At 30.9% G+C, this 20,034-nt stretch overlaps 1 protein-coding gene across 2 annotated transcripts; it reads right to left on the bottom strand.

The window, feature by feature from the left end:
* Positions 1–4,219: 4,219 nt before the first annotated feature.
* LOC117910153 lies at positions 4,220–20,034 on the bottom strand. 2 transcript variants are annotated; one of them, XM_034824212.1, is made up of 5 exons: positions 19,456–20,032; positions 17,570–17,770; positions 16,893–16,932; positions 11,582–12,140; positions 4,220–5,123 (listed from the first exon to the last, which is right to left on the bottom strand). In XM_034824212.1, exons 1-5 carry the CDS (start codon positions 19,982–19,984, stop codon positions 4,356–4,358), a joined length of 2,097 nt encoding a protein of 698 aa, XP_034680103.1. In that variant the 5' UTR covers positions 19,985–20,032; the 3' UTR covers positions 4,220–4,355. The 2 variants fall into 2 exon arrangements, with proteins under 2 accessions (XP_034680103.1, XP_034680107.1); XM_034824216.1 differs by having other exon boundaries at positions 5,008–5,123; positions 11,686–12,140; positions 19,456–20,034.

Genomic DNA, 20,034 nt, shown 5'->3' with positions numbered 1-20,034 from the left:
TTGGTGGAGTCAACAAGAGGGGAAAAGGAAGGAGGAAGATGCACAGGCTGGTGGAGAAATGAAGCTAATTTTTGGGGAAGATACAGAGAAGGAGGAGGAGGTTTTTGGAAAGGGAAAAAAATTTGATTACGTGAAAGAGGAGGAAGGGGAAAAAAAAAAAGAAAAGGGATCAGCTCTTTTTCCATTCGGGAGACGGCTTCAGGATTGAGATATGCAACTGTGACAACATTCCGATCGTCCTTCTGAACTTCTGTTCATGCTCTCGGGTGGATCTCCAGATGATGCAGTCGTAACAGATCAAAGTGGTGCAACCATGAATATCAACATCATCATCCTCGTCCTTCTCGGCGTCGTAGTCTCTTCATCGTCATGAGCAGTAGATGAAAGCAAGCAGCACCAGAATTGGAAGGGAGGGCACATCCTCGTGGACATCAGAACGGTTTTGAGGCATCACCAACTTGATCATCTTCAAGGGCACAACAACAGCCAGATCCAGATCGTGCCTCTTGGATTGGTATTCACGGAATTATCGCCTCTAAATATATCGTCGAAGAAGTCCTCATTGTGGTAACTCCGCCGATTACCACCGTCTTCACCAAGCACAGGCTTCTCACTGAGACCAGTCCACGAATTGTAGACTAAAACCCCATCCTCCTCTCATCTCAATGAGAATGATTCTGTACCTTCTCCGAAGCTGTATCGTGTAACCTGATTCAAAAACCGCCATGAGGGACCGCCGAAGACGTCATGAAAATTGATGTTCGAGTGTCTCAACGGAGTCTTAGGCGATGAAACAGAGGTCACGAGTGATCTTTGATGCTTGCAATCCAGCATAGTATTCTCTTTATGACAGCACGCTCCATCTCTTGAAGGAAAACACTTCACTGCGATTGAAGATTTGCACTAGCACACCAGTTTCGTCATCTGAACACTACACCCACATCTTCACCTCGCTGGTTTTCAGACAACCATCTCCACGTTGCAATCAATTGCCATCTGCCCACACCTCACTGCACCAGCCATGCATCATTCGGTTTGTTTTGTGGCACCATAGCCGGCTAGGTAATCTAATCCTTTTATATGGGGTTTCTTTGGAAAAGTTAAAGTTTGGTTTCATTTTAGTTTGGATTCATTATGTTAGGTTGAGTGACTTTGATTTTTTACTTATTTTTTAACTAGTTTGAATTTCATTTGTATTTAACTTTGATCCATTACATAAAGGTTTGAATTTTGTTTAATTTTAGTTTTGATTTATCATATTAAATTAAGAAAATTCGATTTTGTATAGTTTTAACCTTGATTTATTATTTTAGGTAAAAAAATGATTTGATCTCTATTTAATTTTAGTTTTGATTCATTGCATTAGATTCAGAACGTTTGAGTTTTGTTTGGTCTTATATTTAGATCCTCTTTGAGCATATATGTTTTTTTTTTTAGAATATTGGCAAATAAATTTAATTGATCTCATTCCATTGTGTCCATGCCACAGGTCTATTAATTTCTATTTCCTAGTTGACCAAATTTGGGTTCATAAGTTTGTCAGATTTCCATTCAATCAGTTTAACAGATTCTCACTTCATTATACCCATATTTTATGCTTGTTGACTTGAATTCCTGATTCACCTTATTCTAGTTTATAGTCATTTTTTAGTTAATTAGATTAATTAATCCAACATTAATTAGTTCATGTTTCAAAAATTATAATCTAAGTTAATGAATATAATTGATCCTATGTGTTGAAGACTTTGTTTCAAATTTTCTCTGGTTGGTTTTTGATTCATTGTTTTAGGTTTGAGTGTTTTTATATTTTTAGTAGTCAATGTAATTGATCTAATGTGTTAAAGATTCTATTTTGAATTTACTTGGGTACATTTTTTATTCATCTTTAGGTTTGAAGTTTTATTTATTTATTTATTTGTTGTTTATTTATTTATCTGTTAATATAATTGATCCCATAGCTTAAAAGATCTAGTTTTCAAATCTGTTTTGGTTAGTTTTTAATTCAACTTTAGGTTTAAGTGTTCTTATAAAATTTTAGTGTGTTAATATAATTGATCCTATGTGTTAAAGATTTGGTTTTAGATTTACTTTAATTAGTATTTAATTCATTTTTTAAGCTTAGATTTTATTTTAATAATTTTAATTTATTAAGAAAGTTTATTCCATGTTTGAAAATTCATAATTGCTTTTAGTTTACTTTAATTTAGTTTGGTTATTCCATTAATGTCATGTTTAATTTATTTTTTAAGATAATTAGTTTAGTTGCTTTGTAAATATTATGCTTAGTTTATCTTTTTTTAAAAATTATAGTTTAGGTATCCTATTGATCTTGAAATTCCATGTTTCTATAATTTATTGTTTTAGGCTTACTGATTTAAATTGAAGGGTAATAAAAATATTCTTAAGTCATTTAAATTTAGTTTCCATTAATTTGTTTGCTAATTTATACTCTTAAAATTCCATGTTCTAGTTTTCTAAATTTAGTGTAAGCTTGTGTCCTAGGATCTTTATGTCTGGGTCCCCTTGAATATGTTATTTTATGCGTTTAGAGTCATTTATTGTTGGTTTATTGATTAAAGACTGGCCTATATGACTTGTGTGATAATTGATGTTTTCATATACTCTTGATCATTTTTGGTATGTTATTTAGATACCAAACATGCTAGGATTCTTTCCTTTACCAATCATTATTATAACTTTGATATAACCCCATGTCTTGTGCAAGCGCATTGTAAGTTATCTATGCTATTTAGGTACGCCCTCTATCACCCACCTTCTAAATTTTGTGAATATGCTTGTCATTGTGAACTATGTCTATGTTTGATAGTGCTTGGGTGTCTTAATATTTGATTAATTGTTCAATTATTTCTGATAAAGCGCATGCTAGGTGATATACTATTTGAACTAACTTTGATGTTTCTGTGATAATGCTTAAGATGCATCTTAGGTACACACCCTTTGACTCTATTTTATGATCATGATTTGACTTTTTGGCTTGGCATACTATTTTTGAAATCACCTGGCCTACCTAGGTATCTATACTCAACTAGCTTATCAGGTTGGCACATGTACTTCGATGGTGCAACCAACCACTTAAGGTATGGGATAGGTGTTTTGTTGATATCCTCCCAAGGTGATCATATTCCAAAGTCAATTCGTTTAACATTTTCAAATCGACATCCTGCCATGAACAACATTGTTGAGTACGAAGCATGTATCCTTGATCTAGAGACTGCATTGGAGTTGGGCATTAAATAGATGGAGTTATTAGGTAAGATATCCCATCTCATCCACTAAATGAATAGGTCGTTGCCTAACAACTTAAATTTCTAAGAAAATAGATCATAAAGTACAAACCATTGGTTAATGATATTTAAGAAATTTAATGTTATCTCTCACCTAAGATTAATATAAAAATTTAAGATGAGGAAATAGTTGTTTCATATTTAAAATAGAATATCTTAATAATTAAAAATAATATAAAAATAAATACGTACTGACATTATTTAAAATCTATTTGCTTATAAATTTAAGTTGTTAAATAATACATCGTATTTTATCCTCTAAATAAATAAGATCTTACCTAACAACTCAAATTTGAAAGTAATTAGATCTTAAAATGCGAACAGTTGGTTGATGATATCTAAGAAATTCAATACCTAACAACTCAAATTTGTAATTAATTAGATTTTAAAATATGAACATTTGATTGATGATATCTAAGAAATTCAATTTTTTCTTTGACCTGAAATGAATATAAAAATTTGGTATGAGGATTGTTTGCTCAACTATTGAAACTTAATAAGATCGGAAGGGACAAAACTTATGGGGATATGTTTGTCAATAGAGTGAGGAAAATAAGGAATGGGTAGCATTTAGTACTTGATTCAAAGAGTAAAAGTTAAATGGAAGTATCAAGAAACATTGGGTTTGGAAATGATCTTGCACTTTTTAAAAGTCATATATAGGTAGAATGAAGAGAAAATTAGAACAAATGAACTTCAATTTTTTGGTATTTTCGATACTAAAAGGGTGTTTTGATACAAATGAACAAATGAACATTTTGCTGAGAGAAATGCTTGGAAGGAGTAAGAAAACCTTCTCTCTCTCTCTCTCTCTCTCTCTCTCTCTCTCTCTCTCTCTCTCTCTATATATATATATATATATATATATATATATAGTCTCTAAAATTAAAATTTAAAACATACATGCATCAGAATGAGTCAGCAACTAATACTACACTCTCAATATGCTAATTATTAACTTTACACAGGCAAGTTCTATTACTTTATAGAAAAAGAAGAGAGGACAACATGCTCTGAAAAGAGTTCTGAAACGAAATTCTGTTTCTTCTTTCAAACTAGAGTAATAGGAGCTGCAGTTGGCTGTGGAGATTGGGTATCGGATTTATTCCCACAAATCCAACGAAAAGCCTTTTTCACGGTCCAGAACAGTCCTTTGAAAGCTAGATATAAACAATAAAAGAGGATAAAGACGAATATTGCAACCCCAATGGCAACACCTTTGAGGAATTTTGCAACAAAATTTTTGGAAGATTCTGTGCAACGTTCCAGGACTGCTGAACGTAGAGGTGAATATGAGAGAAAAAAAATGGGGACAGGAAGAAATCCAACCACACTCCAAACAGCATTTTTCCTACTATGTGTCATGATCAGGATGATTGTTGCTCCAAACGCCACCGCCATCATTGAGACCGAGAGGATCATACATATAATTCCCTGTGTCAGCTTCTTAAAAAGATATGTTTCGAAGTCTTGTAGTGGAAATGAGGATGTAAGGATGGAGAGAAATTTACCCACAGATGTCAAAGCCAAAGTGAGGGAGAACACATCAGCTAATATGAAAACCACAAAGAAGGGTTTAGAGTTAAGGATTGGAATACCGGTGTCTTGATTAGGACCTCCTGGTACCGTGTAGGCTGCTGCAAAGGCAACAGTGGCTATGAAAATAGAAAGAATGGTGCAATTCTCAGTGGTGCGCATTAGCCATTCCTTGGCATCTCGATGGAGTCTCTCATTCCTAGCAGCAAATAATTCTTCAGCAGTCTGGTTATCTTTGTTGAGAGGCTTGGTCAAATGCATCTTACAGGCTGACTTCACTTTCTGCACCCACACATACAATCACAAGTATCACCGTTATTCTAATGTAACACATACAAGCATTTTTGTTCTTTCTAATCCCTCCATTTATCATTAGACTAAATTAAAAATATTAGGGAAAAAAAAAACCTTCAAAGTAATTATTCATGAACTTTTAGGTTGTCTTTGATTCTTAGACGATTCTTAAATAATTTGAGGGAAGTGGAGAAAAATAAAGGGAAAAAGTAGAAGAAAATAAAAAGTGAAAGAAAAAAAAGAGATTTAAAATCAACAATCATTTTATATATTACTTTAAACTCCTTTTACTTATTTTAACTCTTATCTAAGGATTAAATAATTTCAAAATATTCAAGTAATTTTTTATTAATTTTAATTATATTTTATTTTTACATTTTATATTTTATATATTAAAACAAAACATGCGAAAATTATTTTTAATACTTTTTTCTTTCTTTAGTAATTTTCTAATAACTTAAACTTTAAGGTCAATTAGTGGATTTTAACATGGTAAGAGTAGCTTGGTCTTGAGTTTGAATCTCATTGGTGTATTGTTTATTTTCTCTATGCATTAATTTAACCTTGTGTAAGCCTAAAAAAAGCCTATAGTAATAACTTGAAGGATCATTTTACAAAATAGAAAAGCTAATTTTCATATCATACACAAAAGTGATGGCCAAAGAAAAATTGATAGGTGGTAAAGATAATCTTATTTATATTTATATTTGTTAAAAAGGTCCTATTTATCTCTATTTGTGAAACCGATCTTGGTTTTGATAATAATAAAACAAAATTTAAAACTAATATTTCATCCTAAGTATGTTTAGGTAAGAAGATTTTCAAAAAAAACAATAAAAGATATACTAAATCAAATAAAAGTTAAGAAGAAGGAAAAGACCTCAAAGAGAAGAAGAGTCAAGACCTATTACCTAGGATCTCTTTGTAAAACTGTTGGTGCACTAGGTTCATAACACATTACATTTTTATTGAAGTACATAAAATCATCCAAATGTCCAAATAGATTTTATTTTCTTGAATCTAATCCTTCCTAATTAAGCTTTTTTTAAAGGGTTTATGAAGTTGAATAAAAGTTTCAAGGAATTCCAAGCCTCAAACTAGGTAGGGTCTTTTATACACTTTACAATATAATTGGTTGAAGTAGAGAGGAACCGATTAAGCCAAATAGGCTTGATTTAGTAACCCCAATAACTAGTAGCCAATTGATTGGTTGGACCTAGATTGTGTCTAACAACTAGTTTGAGTTTCTAAATTCTATTTAAACATTTCAAATTTCTTATATTGATTAGGAAAAGTTTTAATTCATTCTTAAATATTGTTTAAGCCTTTTTAAAGTGTTTTCAAAGTGACTTGCTTTCAAACTTGTATTTCATCTTAGTACTATAGGAAAACCCATATTTCTTTGTTCCCTATACCCAAATCAGTTTTTGTACATGCAAATCTTTCCTAGGCTTGATCTAAATCCTATATATATATAGAAAATAAGCAATTTTAAACAATAATAAGATTTAGATACCAAAAAAGAAAACTTTAACTTAATTTGAATATTTTCAAATCAACTCCATGCAGTGATGTATTTGAATGAAGCCGTTGGAAGTCTCATAGACCCACGGTCTTCCGCTCGATGGCTCTTCCTTAAACCTTGGCACTCAACCGATGGGAAGAAAAATAGAGTAGAGGCTATGACTCTTTCTCTAAAGATGGAAGACAAGTCTCTAGAAACCCTCCCTAAATGGGCATTTATAAGGTTCTCCATAAGCTTAAGTGACTTGAGCCCATTAGGGGCTTGGGTCACTTAATCTAGACTAAAAAGGTTCCTAATTGATTAATTAACTCAATAGGGCTATATAATTAATTAATTAACCCAATTTAGAGACCTTGTTCACTAACTCATGTGCAATCTTATGTAATTATCAAAATATTTGTATGCATAAAAGTGAACCTAGAGCCAATCCAACTCTCATAGACAATGTCATCAAGGTATATGAGCTTGAGTGGGAACCACTAGAACCCATAAGAGAATTAATTCCATAAGAATTCATTTTTGAAGTTGATTCAACATCCCACGATAGAGAATCAACTACACTTTAGTATCCTATGTAAATAACAATGAGACAAAGCTTAGATTTGTGACCTACTGTCCATTGCATGTAGAGTACTCTCCATGAACTGGTGTTTATAATCTAATAAGTTAATGTTATATCACCTATCAAGATTACCCTTCCAATCCTTGAATTACATATCTCACTTATTATATGATTAATTGACATACTCTAGCTTCAAATAGCATATGTCAAATTTCCACTATTGGAAATGTTATTATCAAAGTCTTCTAGATCACATGTCCTTTGAATCACCTAAGCACACTGTCTCAAACCATAAGATATTATGGCGCCTCTATTGAGAATACCTGTTACCACCACTAGCCTCCATCAACAGTGACTCCATCCATAAGGATATGTGACCACCTTAGGGTCTCACCCATGGGTCAAAGACTCAATACCTTCTCAAGGTTGAGAGTCTATGTAGTATAGTAGCTTGGTGAATCATGATAATTAATTAATAGTCTTACATCATGATTCACCACTAGTCCTATCCAGTGTGCATTACATACACTAGAACACTCACTATGGAAAAACCATCATGATAACCAAGACAAGTCATCCCTCCAATTAGGAGATAGTGCACTACAGTCTCACATGGATTTCCCAAATCCATGAACCGATTGTGGACTACTTATCACTCTACAAGGAACCCAAGACATGGATCTTTTTTGCAACTCTTAATACACCCAAGTCATATACAATGCAAGTGGTGCGAGCATTTATGCTCAAATGACCAATTAATGCATATGGGAAACCAAAAAACATAGATAAATAAATTTGTAAATGAATCTCAATTTGTTACTTTATGTCATTCTCTATAGGGCTCAATCCTAACAAGTACACCATTCAATTCTAGTTTTTGTATATTCCATTGTACCAAAATTGTAAACTAGAAGTTTTATTCTTATCAATTTTTTTTCTTATGCATCTTGTGAGTTAGGCTTAACTGTATAAGGTATCAATTTAGTGGAAAATTTAAGTGTGAGGTATCACTTAGGGTTGTCCAAGTGTGGAGCGTCACTTGGGGATCTTTAAGAGTGAGACGTATCTTAAACAATGAGGCATCACTTAAGAAAAATTATAAGTGTCTATTAGAGACATCTATTAAAGAGTGAGGTATCACTTAAGAAAAATTATAAGTGCCCATTAGAGCTAGTAAATCCAAGAGTAAAGTATAAAGGCTTGGTTTGGAAGCATAAATATAGTGGAACCTTAAACTTGGATTGAAACTTAAGGAGAATGGATATAGGTTGAGTTGCTTCAAATCACTATAAAATCTTAAGTTCACATTTCTTTCTTCCCTTACTCTCTTTACTTTATATGCAATTGCTACAATTGTCACTTGCTTTGTAAGTTTAAATTTATAAAAAGTGATCATCACCTTATTCAACCTCCCCTCCCCTCCCTCTCTCTTTTAGGGTGATTACCTTAAGTTGGTATAACTAGATTCATAACAATTGATATCAAAGTAAGGCCTTTTGCTTAATTAAGACTTAATAATATGTAAGGAATAGCAATTCAACCTAAGTCTCTACTCATGGGAGGTTTTTCAGTTTCAAAATAAATGTAATATTCCAACTAAAATTGAAAAGAAAAATAGATATCATATTCTTTTTTAGATATGATTATAGGTATTCAAAAACAAAAATGACTTGGTTTTTAAAGCCTATTGATTTTGATTTATGGAAAGTCATTCAAAATAGATATAATATTCCAACTAAAATTGAAAATGAGGTATCCATTCCAAAGTCAATCCATGAGTGAAATGAGTAAGAAAAGAAAAATGCATAATTAAATGCTAAAACTATATGTCATCTGCTAGAATAAAGTCCTTATACGCATGACATGATGTAATTAGATTTAGAATTAAATTCCTAAATGAATTTTTTCATTTCTAAAGAATCAAAAACTCTTCTAAAGGAATGGATAATCATCGTGAAAAGGATTATCAAATTGGCATAAGAAGTTTAGAAATGCTTCAAATTGTTTTTTCTATCTTATCCTATTGGTTTGAATTTTTTTCATAAAGAACAATTGAAAATGTATTGAATTATGATCATACAAAGAAAAATCATTTTAATGAAATTGACATAATTGCTATCCCAAGGTTTGTATTAAGAAGTCATCATTTATGAAAACCTTAGGTGACATAAAATGATCACATGCTTGCATGTTTTAATGATGTTAAATTATGCATGTTATGTGTTTCATCTTTTAAATTGCATATGTTGGGAAATAACAATATGCTTTAAATGAATAATATTTCATTCCCTTACCATTTTTAGCAAATAATGCTTTAAATTGGAAAATGCTCTAAGATTCAGAAAATTTTTATTTGAAATATATTTTCAAATGAAAAAGAAAAGGAAGAGGAAAAATGATGTTATGCTTATTATTTATTTTTTGTGACATCATTTATGATTGATTAATAAATTCTCTTATCATACTTAATTGAGACTTTTTGTTGATGACAAAAAGGAGGAAAAATAGTAATAAGTTATTATAGTACTAGGATGATAATATTTGTTTCAACAATCTTGAACATTGATGCTTCATACTTCAATTATTATATACATGCATGCATCCTATTTGTTATCTTACCAATTGCTAATTGCTCTTTGTGTTGTTAATATTTGGATATATTATTTTTTAGCACTTTAAATATAATCGTTAAGATTCTTAAAATTGAACATTTTCTAAAAATCAAGGAGAATATATTAAGGGGGAAGTATTTGAGAAACTTTGATTTTTGTCATCTCAAAAAGGAGGAGATTGTGAAACTAAAGTTTGGTTAATTTTGGTTTTGATGATAATAAAACAAAGTTTGACACTAATGATTTATTCTAAGTATATTTAGACAAAAAGATATCTAAAGAAGCAATAAAAGAAAATCAAGAAGAAGGAGAAAACTTCAAAGAGAAGAGGAATAAAGACCTATTATCTAGGATCTTTTTGTAAAGTTGTTAGCGCACTAGGTTCATATTACATTACCTTTTTTTTTTATTGAAGCAAATAAATTCATCTAAGTATCTAAATTGATTTTATTCTCTTATAAACTAAATTATCTCATGTTCTTTATTAAAACTATGAATCTAATTCTTTCTAAACTTGTTTTAAAAGATTTATGAAGTTGAATATAAGTTGTTAGAAGTTCCAAGCCTCAAACTAGGTCTTTTATACACTTTACAGTGCAATCGGTTGAGGTAAGGAGGAACATGTTCAGTTGAGGTGCACTTGCACTTTGTTTCTTTTAGTAGCATGTGTTCAACCATTGAGGTTAAGCCTCAAATAGTTGAGCTAATTGGCCAACAATAATCACAATAGCTAGTAGTTGGTCGATCGGTTCATCGACTTGTTAAACCTAAACTATGCTTAACAAGCATGACTAGTTTAGGTTTCCAACTCTTATTTAAAGGCTCCAGATTCTTGTATTAATGGGAAAGAGTTCTAAATGATTATTAAATTTAAAGTGTACTTAAAGAGTTCATCTTAGTGCACCATTCAACCTTATTTTCCTTATATTCCATTACACAAAAATTGTAAAATAGAAGTTTTATTCTTATTGAATATTATTTTATATACCTTGTGAGTTAGGCTCAGTTGTAGGGTATCACTTGAGGGAAAAATTTAAGTGTGAGGTATCACTGAAGGTTTGCCAAGTGTAAGGTATCTCTTGGGGATCTTCAAGAGTAAGGCATTTCTCGAGGAAAAATATAAGTGCCCACTGAAGCTAATTAATCAAGTGTAAACCTTGAAGGCTTGATTTGGAAGCTTGGGATAGTGGAATCTCAAGCTTGGGATTGAACTTAAAGAGAGTGGATATATGCTAGGTTGCTTGAACCACTATAAAATCTTAAGTTTACATTTCTCTTTTCCTTTACTTTCTTTACTTTATATGCAATTTCATTTCATTATACTTGTTATATTATTACATACAATTGTCACTTGCTCTTTATATTTAAATTTGTTAAAAGCAACCATCACCATATTCACCCTCCCCCGGGCAATCATCTTAGGTTAGTATAGTTAAAACCCTAACACTATTTAATTAAGACTTATTTACTACATCTAGGTTTTATTTCTTAGTACCTTGGTTTTATTTGGAATCTAATGATCTAAATTTTATTAAATACATTAATGACTCAAATTTGAAATTTAGTACCTAAAAAGTACCTTATCATTTTCCTAACTTGGGTACATATTTTCATCCATTACTTAATAACTTATTATTATTATTATTATTATTATTATTAATGAAGATTAATAATCAAATGACTTGCCACAAGTGTAAGCATGAGCACAATGTTTATGGTTATCATTAATGGGTAAGTAGAAGTGCACCTTAAACAGCAGCAACTCTTTTTGTAGTTGGGAGGCAGGGTTTTGCATCTTTTCACTAGCTTGACTTTTTCTTTTTAGGCCAACCATATGTAGTAAGGAGTTACCTTTGTTATCTGTAGCTGATAATAGACTTCTTGCAAGCAATTCAGATTTTGCCACTATATCAAAAATTTCAATATGACGGTGAAGAATTGCCACATGTAGTATGTTCATTCCCTCCTTGTTAATATGATCAAGCGCCTGAGGATGACAAACCAGTGTTTCTTCAACAATGTCTTGAATGTTTGATATTGTTTCCAAAAATAATGGAGCTTCATCGCTCTTCTTGTACTCGTAGTTGGTTGAACTTTCTTGGTAGTTTCGCCCTTCATTTTCTTGGAAATTTTGTCCTTTCTTTTCTTGGGAGTTTTGTCCTTCAATTTCTTGGGATATTTTTTCTTCCTTTTCTATATCCAACTCCTTAGTCTCTCCTAAGCCAACTTCTTGAGAATTAACACTAGCATGCCATGATGTATCATTCTTTACCAAAAGCTTAACAAGTCCTTGAAGTGAATAGAATCTGCTTTCAGTAATATGAGACATGGTGGATTACTTTTACATAATATATTGAAATAAAAAAAATGTATCACAAGTAAATAATCTAGTATTATATAATGTTTAGGTATGGAATATTATTATATTGAAGAGGGTAATTGAAGTCTAATAGTACATATTAATCCAACCACAACAGCTTTCAATAATACATTTGTAATTTAATCGGTTATAAAGGGTGAGGAATATTTTACAATTTTTTTTTACTAGTAGTGCATAGATGGATCTATAAAGAAATTTTTTTTTTTTTCCTTTTCTCTCTCTTTTTTATAAATATTTTCTAAAGGCCTTTTAAAGTTATTAAAAATTTGGTAATTGCCAAAAATGAGAAATAATCACAAGTAAAAATAGTTTCATTTCTTTTCTACATTGCCTTTGTATTGAAATATCAATTTTTTTTTATATTTAATTTATTCAACATTGCCTTGGTATGATATCTATTTGTTTATACCTTAGAGTTGTTCTTTAAAAGTGTGATCTTTGTATGAAAATATTTATTTTTAAAATTTTCCTTCTTTCACTTTGAGTAAGATAAAAATGGGTTCTAGAATATGTGCATGTGAATGATTCCCCTTTCAGTCACTCCTAATCATATAATTATTTATCTTCCAAAATTTCACATAGCCTAGCTGAAAGTTATATACCTAAATTATTTAATAATCTCCTATACAACTTATGTAACCTATCATAACTTAATTTATAGAACCAAATATTTTTGAACAAAAAATTATATATATAACTCATAAAATTTTCAATAATCACTTAATAAATTTTAGTTTAAATATAGATTTATGAGGGATTTTTTGTCATCCATTAGAAATTGGCATCATATGGTTTAGAAAACATCATTACTTTGTACTTGATTATTATGATTTACATATTTAACTCTCATTCCTTTCTATAACTAAGTTCTGTTTCTTCATTTCTTTATTCAATGGTCTAGATTTACCCATACACATTAATGACTCAAATTCAAAATTCAATAAAATAATAAATCGGTATCCTAAATTTTTCTTCTATGAAATCTAAAAGAACAATTGAAGCCTTTTTTAGCCTAGCAATAGGCTTGGGTTGAGTATTGAGTCTTTTGAGCATTTCAAATGTTGGTCAATCAAGAATTGTTGCATGTTCAAGAAAGAATTAATAGTTTAAGAAGCAATTTGCAAAACCTATTAATAACATTTGTGTAGTTACAAATTGTAGTGAGAAGCTACCCATGTGTGTTTTTTTAATTTGTTTTACTTTAAGGAATTATGTATGATAAAATTTATGAAGTATTTAGTTTGAATATATTTAAGGATATAAAAGAAATAATGATATATGCATAATTTTTTAATTTAAAATTTTTTATAATTTTATTTATAAATTTTAGTTTTTTGATATTTAATTATTATACAAAAAATATAAACATATTCATTAAGAAGATTATTATGATAGTTTTTATATTTTGGATGATAAGGCAATGAAATTTACAAATAAAATTTGTTAGCCCAAGGGTTCTCCTGATCGTTTTTTGATGATAACAAACCATGGTTAAGTGGCTAATTGGTTTGAATTATAAAGAATTTTAGGCGTTAGTTTGGAAATTCATCAATTGACTTAATGGATGCAAGATCAAGACATTTGGAAGACCTTTAATCATAAGAAACATATGTAAGATGTTGCGAGAGCACCACTCGAGTGCTCCCCTATGGCCGCTTCATTTCCCAAGTATTCAAGGATGCTGGCATTGACCTTAGCAAAGAGACGAACTTTGAGGATCCCAATACATATGATACATATGATGATCAATCCATGGGGCGAATGAAATTTGAGAAGACTCCAAATGGTTTTTGGATCAGAAAAGCAAAGAGAGCATAGCCACGAGGACAAGATAAACACACCTTAGAGTTAAGAAGAAGGCAAGGATTAAGGAGATGAAGAGTGGAGTAGACCCTCAGGGTGGAATAGACCCTTAGAGTGGCTACTAGCAGAGAGGGCTCGAGCTTGATATTTCCTTACTTCAGACAGAGATTCCTTCATAGACCGGGAGTATTTAGTTTGAATCCACTTTTTTTAGCCGATGATGACTTAGTCGACTTTTATAGACGGACCATCTACTCAACCATTATAAACCAAGCCCTCCTTCTCTAGACCAACATTCACTAAGCCCACCTATACTAAGATACCACAACCTTAAGTACCTTATACTCCTAACCATGCATGCTCCTTGGATGGATATATTTGCTCAAATTAGCTTTCTTGGTACTTGCATGGTGGAACTTGCAATGGTCAGTGACACATGATTTTATTCTATGGAGGATAGGATGGACAGGTATCAAACTGGGTTCACTTCTCAGTTTGAGTATCTCCAATAAAGGATTGATTACATTAAGGATTGCACGGTGCGTTAGCATAAGGACATTATGGCCTACTTGAGTTCAGTGCTTCCACCTCCACCTCCTCAACCTTGATTCATTGGGCACCTCCCTTGTTCTTTTTTTTTTTTTTTATGTTGCCAAAGGGGGAGATATTTTAGGATCAAGGAGGCTAGATATAGGAGACTCATACATGCATATCATCTTTGTTGGATCATACATTGCTTATGTTTAGTAATGTTAGTTTGATTGGACATATGATGTACTGACTGATACATTTGACTTATAATATATGATATGCCTATATATTTGATGACTTATATTGTTTTTTGTTGCAATACTCTCTAACATGTCTTGATCTTTTTGTTTTCAATTCTTAAATTCTGATTGTTAATCCATGATTGGTTTAACAGGAAGGATTTTTTTCCTCCTAGATAACCAAGGTTTTTTATCATAAAAAATGGCGAGATTGTTAGCCCAAGGGTTCTCTTAATCATGTTTTGATGATAATAAATCATGGTTAAGTGGCTAATTGATTTGAATTATAAAGAATTTCAGGTGTTTGTTTGGAAATTCATCAAAAGACTCAATGGATGCAAGATCAAGACATTTGGGAGACCTTTAATCATAAGAAATATATGTAAGATGAATGCATGGGTGCACTTGGGATTTTCATATCTTTTCATACATTTTTAAAAACTCCGTTTATGCATTAAAGTTACATTTCCATCAAAAACCCGAGTTTTATCAAATGAACGTTAGGCAAATCATTTAAAATTTGGCATATTAATTTGCTTAAAGACCCTGCCAAGTGTTAAACAAGAAAAAAAGAAAAGAAAAAGATAGGTTTTTAGGCCAAAAAAGGTGAACCAATTGAGGTAGTGGCCAACGGGCTCAATTGACTAGGGTATCGGTCGACCAATTACACTTTCCTGGTCGAGTTCCGATCGAGAGATGCAAAAAATCTTATCTCTCTTCCAATATCCTTTCTTCCCTAGTCGAGGGATATGTCTTCCCAATCGAGCTCCGATCGAGGCCTAATGGCCACCTGCCATGCATTTAATGCCTAACGGCTAGTGAACCGATTGACCCCCAACTCGATCGGTCAAGGCTGCTTTTTGGCATTTTGGTTCCCAATGCTAGAAACCTATAAACTGAGAGCTCCACTTCATTTATGAGTAAGAGAACACCTACATTTATTTGTTTACCTACTTGTTCTTGCCGCCAAAACTCACATTCTTTCTTTGGTGCATTAAACCTTCATTTGCATATTCCTTAGTGCACCCTTGTGATTCTTCTTAGCTTTTAAGTAGTATTTGAGCCCTTGTTGAGTTTGGTTGAGAGATTTAAGCTTATTATTTCAAGTGAGTAGATATTTGAAGGGATTGTGTAAGAACCCATTGGATCCAGAATCCAAGTGTAAAGATGATTAGAAGCTTGGTTGAAACTTCAAGTTAGTGGAAGCCCATAAGATATGTTTCCTTTTGTTTTAGATTTTCTACTTTTTATTTAGATATCTCATATTATATATATATATATATATATATATATATATATATATATATATATATATATATAGGAAATGGAAACAGTGGGTGGTTTGAAGGCCACTAAATAATAAATGTGATATCCTACATTGGATAAGGGAAAATGTTTTTACTGCTATATATATACTTCTTTTAACCTTGTAGGCACGTTTTTAAGTCGCAAGGGCCCCTTTTAGGTCCATAGTGGTTAATATCTACACGATTAAAAGCGAGTCATTACAGATGTATCAAAGTTGATCCTCTACTCCTATATGGAGGTTTCTTTTGGTTTCATGAGAAATGTTTCTTTATTTGACCCTACAATCCCGTGAGACACAACGAAGATATTGTATCTATATGACGGAGGAGGGGTTGGGGTATTTATGTTTCACATGGGATAGGGGAATATATATATATATATATATATATATATATATATATATATATATATATATATATATATAAGTTCCTCTTAATCTCCTAAACATATTTTAAAGTTGTAAGAGTCCCTTTAAGTCTAAAGTAAACAATATCTACACGATTGGGATGAGACTGTTACAATAGATATAATTTTTAAAATTGAGATTAGAATCAAGAAAGGAGGTTTTCTTGGTTAGACCATGGGTGGGGCATTTTTACAAAAGACTGATCCTATTCTTCCTCCTCTTAGCTAGATGCATTAAATTGAAACAAAATCTTATTTACTTAGAAAGTATGTCCAAATGAAGCACTAAAATTTAAATTTCTAATTATATTTTAAATTTCTTATGCAAGAGCTTTTAAGAACACTAACCTTCAAAATAAATATGGTGCTTACCAAAACTTTTCATATCTCACCTTTCATCACTTGTCTTCTTGTTATCCTTGGGGGGCCACTCTGGAAAAGAACTTCAATTGTGAGATGTTTAGGCCACTATTTGTTAGTGAAAAAAAAAAACATATGTAACAGAAAAGGAAAGAAGCACTACTTAACAATTATAAGAAGTTGAAGTAAATAATTAATGGTGAGTGGATATAAAAAAGAACCAAATTTTATTAAACAAATCCATCAGACCAAATCCTTATTTTATTGGACAGGAAAATTTGAGGAAAAAAAATTACATCCATTAGAGCCCCATTTCGTAATATGGAAGAAATTGTAGACATTGAATTTTACTTGCTCACGTTCCATTCTACACCGTGCATGGGTTCTATTCTATTTATTGAGCGAATAAATATTAAATCCATTAAAATATTTTCAATTGAGTTGGATTAACTTGAAAGCTTGAATGTAAATCATACATTGTTGTATAAGATAGCTAATTGATTTGTTTCCAAACTATATTTTTCAAAAAAAAAAAAAAGAAAAAAAAAAAGAGAGAAAATATATAAAACTATATTTAGCATTCCAAAATTATGTTAATGCCCATACCCAATTTCTAAAAAATGTTATTATCTAAATAAATAAAAAAAACAAGAATAATTGAGTAAATGAAGAATAGATATTGATGAGGAAGGAGTTAAATGTACTATACCGGAGTTAATGAGTATCTCCATGAGTCCTTGTGTCGGTACTGTTGAGATCATGAGTTCGTCCATGAATCCTCGTCTCATTTTTATTTTCTTCTTTTCAAATGCAGTTGGATTGCATGCAAGATATTGAAGAGCAGTCATTGAATCTTGATCTCTTTCTTCGATTAAATACAAGTAGCTCTCCGCAATAAAATGGGCCAATTCTATTTCATGTTAATTTTGTAGAGATAACACACAAAAAAAAAAAAAAAAAAAAAATAGATTAGTAACCTAATGTTGTCTTTGCATCCCAAAAAATATTTGAAAAAGAAAATATACATAAATTATCTTATTTGATTTATTAAATAAAATCAAAAGTATTTAAAATTTGTACATTTTTATAAACTATTTAATTTTTATAAACAAAGAAAAATAAATTTGAAGTTGATATTTAAGTAAAGCTTATTGATTTTAAACTTATTATTAACTTTTAAATTTTTTTTTTTTTTTGGATTTTTCTTTATTTTCATTCCTTGATACTTTCTCCATTTCTAAGATCCACATGGCATGCACCTAGACTAAAGGGCATATGCAAATTATCTAAAACGTGCTAACTTAATATTTTTTTTACTAGTAACATTTATGTTTTGAACTTTGAAAAGAAGGCATGACATGATATGTCCCCTTAATGTATAAACTCCCTTTGTACAAACCCATCACATGCCTTTCAAGTTTAACCAATTAAATATGAAGTTTTTAAATGATTTTAAGTGGGTTATGAATTTTCTTGACCAACATAGTTTTGGGTACCATTTTTAGGCCTAAAAAAGAGGTTTTGAATAATAAAAACTCTTTTGTTGTATATTTTGATTACATTTAAGAAGTTGTTTGGGGAAAAATATTAAGACTTAAAAGTAGCAAAAGTTACAATATAGTAACTTTTGGCCAAAAAGGGCTTTGGGAAGCTAATATTTCTTTAAAAGTTTATTTAAAAAATTATATCAATATTTATAAAAAAAAAAATAGAACCTTATTATATCTTTAAAAAATTTTCAACTTGAGGTAGATAAATTAAATATTTTGATACCTTAATTTGTAAACCATTTTTTTATTTATAAATCATTCATTGCTTTCCAATGTAAGTATTTAAAATTTTTTGGTATTTTATATGAAGTTATTAGTATTTTGTAATTTTAAATAGAAATGAAATGAAAATATTAAATCTATTTTCAAGAAATTAAAGATATTTCTTAAGAAGTTCCTTTAAGGAGGAGTTAAGCTACTTCAAACAAGGCTTTCATTAGAACATGTACTAATCTTTTAAATTTTCAGCACTTAGGATTATTAGAAAACATTATCTAAAGCTTTGTTTGGATTGTAAAATATAGTAGAAAAAAAAACAAAAAAGAAAAGTTAATTTATCTTGAAAATAGTGAAAAAATAAATAAAATAGAATAAAAAAAAAGAAAATAATGAGTTTTCATACATTCATGTAAAAATATAATTATAAAATAAAATTGTCTAAAAATAATTCAAGTTTTATACGGTCAATACCTATATTATTAAAATGTAGTACATGAATGGTCAAAGATACTAACTTTTGACTAAAAAATGTATAAATATTAATTATTTTTATATAGCTATTTGAAATTTGTATTTTATAAACTTGAGTTTTTATTTTGTGGTTTTTTTTTTCATTTGAGTGTATAGAAATACATTTGTCCAAAAAAACAAAATAGAATGAAAAATATTTAAAGTTTATATATACATGAGAGCAAAAGAAGAAAAAGAAATTGGGAGAATGATATAAGAAAAATCTACACTTGGGATAGCCTATAATTTCTATATTTAATAATAGAAATGGATATTATAGGAAAAAACTTGCAGATGAATTGAGAGAAGAACTCACCGAAACACTCGGTGAAGATGGAAATATGAAGAACTGTTGTTCTATCATTCCTCCGCAAATACTGTTTACCATCTTCTGGATTTCGTTCCGTTAGTTTCATTTCCCGAGCCAGAAACTTAAACATTTTAGTTTGGCCGTAGCGGGCTGCACAAAAAATAGGCGTCTCTCCTAAGTCGTTACGCGCAATTAGCAACTCTGGACCTCTCTTCAACATCTCCTCCGCCACATCTTTCATAGTATCACTGGCCGCTACTTCGTGGAGTATATTGCTGCCGGCGTTGTTTTTTGTAGCGGCAAGTTCATGGTTGCGTTCTATAGGCAACATTTTCAGTAAGTTGGGTACCAGTTTACTTCGTTTGAAGCGAGAGGCCATGTGGAGGACTGTGTCATTGTAAACACTAATTCTCTGTAGCGGGCCTTCACGATGAGAACTGCAGAGTTGGGTCACCTTCTTGTCGTCTTTGCTGATCAAGTGAAAGAACAATTGAGCTTGGAGTTCCTGTTGGTCGGTAGAGTTGGTGTCGGCCATGAGAGCGTCTCTGGAGAGGGATGGGTTCTTACAGCGTTCCAGAGTCACTG

Source organism: Vitis riparia, chromosome 3 (genome assembly GCF_004353265.1).
Source record: "Vitis riparia cultivar Riparia Gloire de Montpellier isolate 1030 chromosome 3, EGFV_Vit.rip_1.0, whole genome shotgun sequence".
NCBI lineage: Eukaryota > Viridiplantae > Streptophyta > Magnoliopsida > Vitales > Vitaceae > Vitis > Vitis riparia.
The sequence above is the reverse complement of the archived record's forward strand: the minus strand, read 5'-3'. Positions and strand labels throughout refer to the sequence as shown.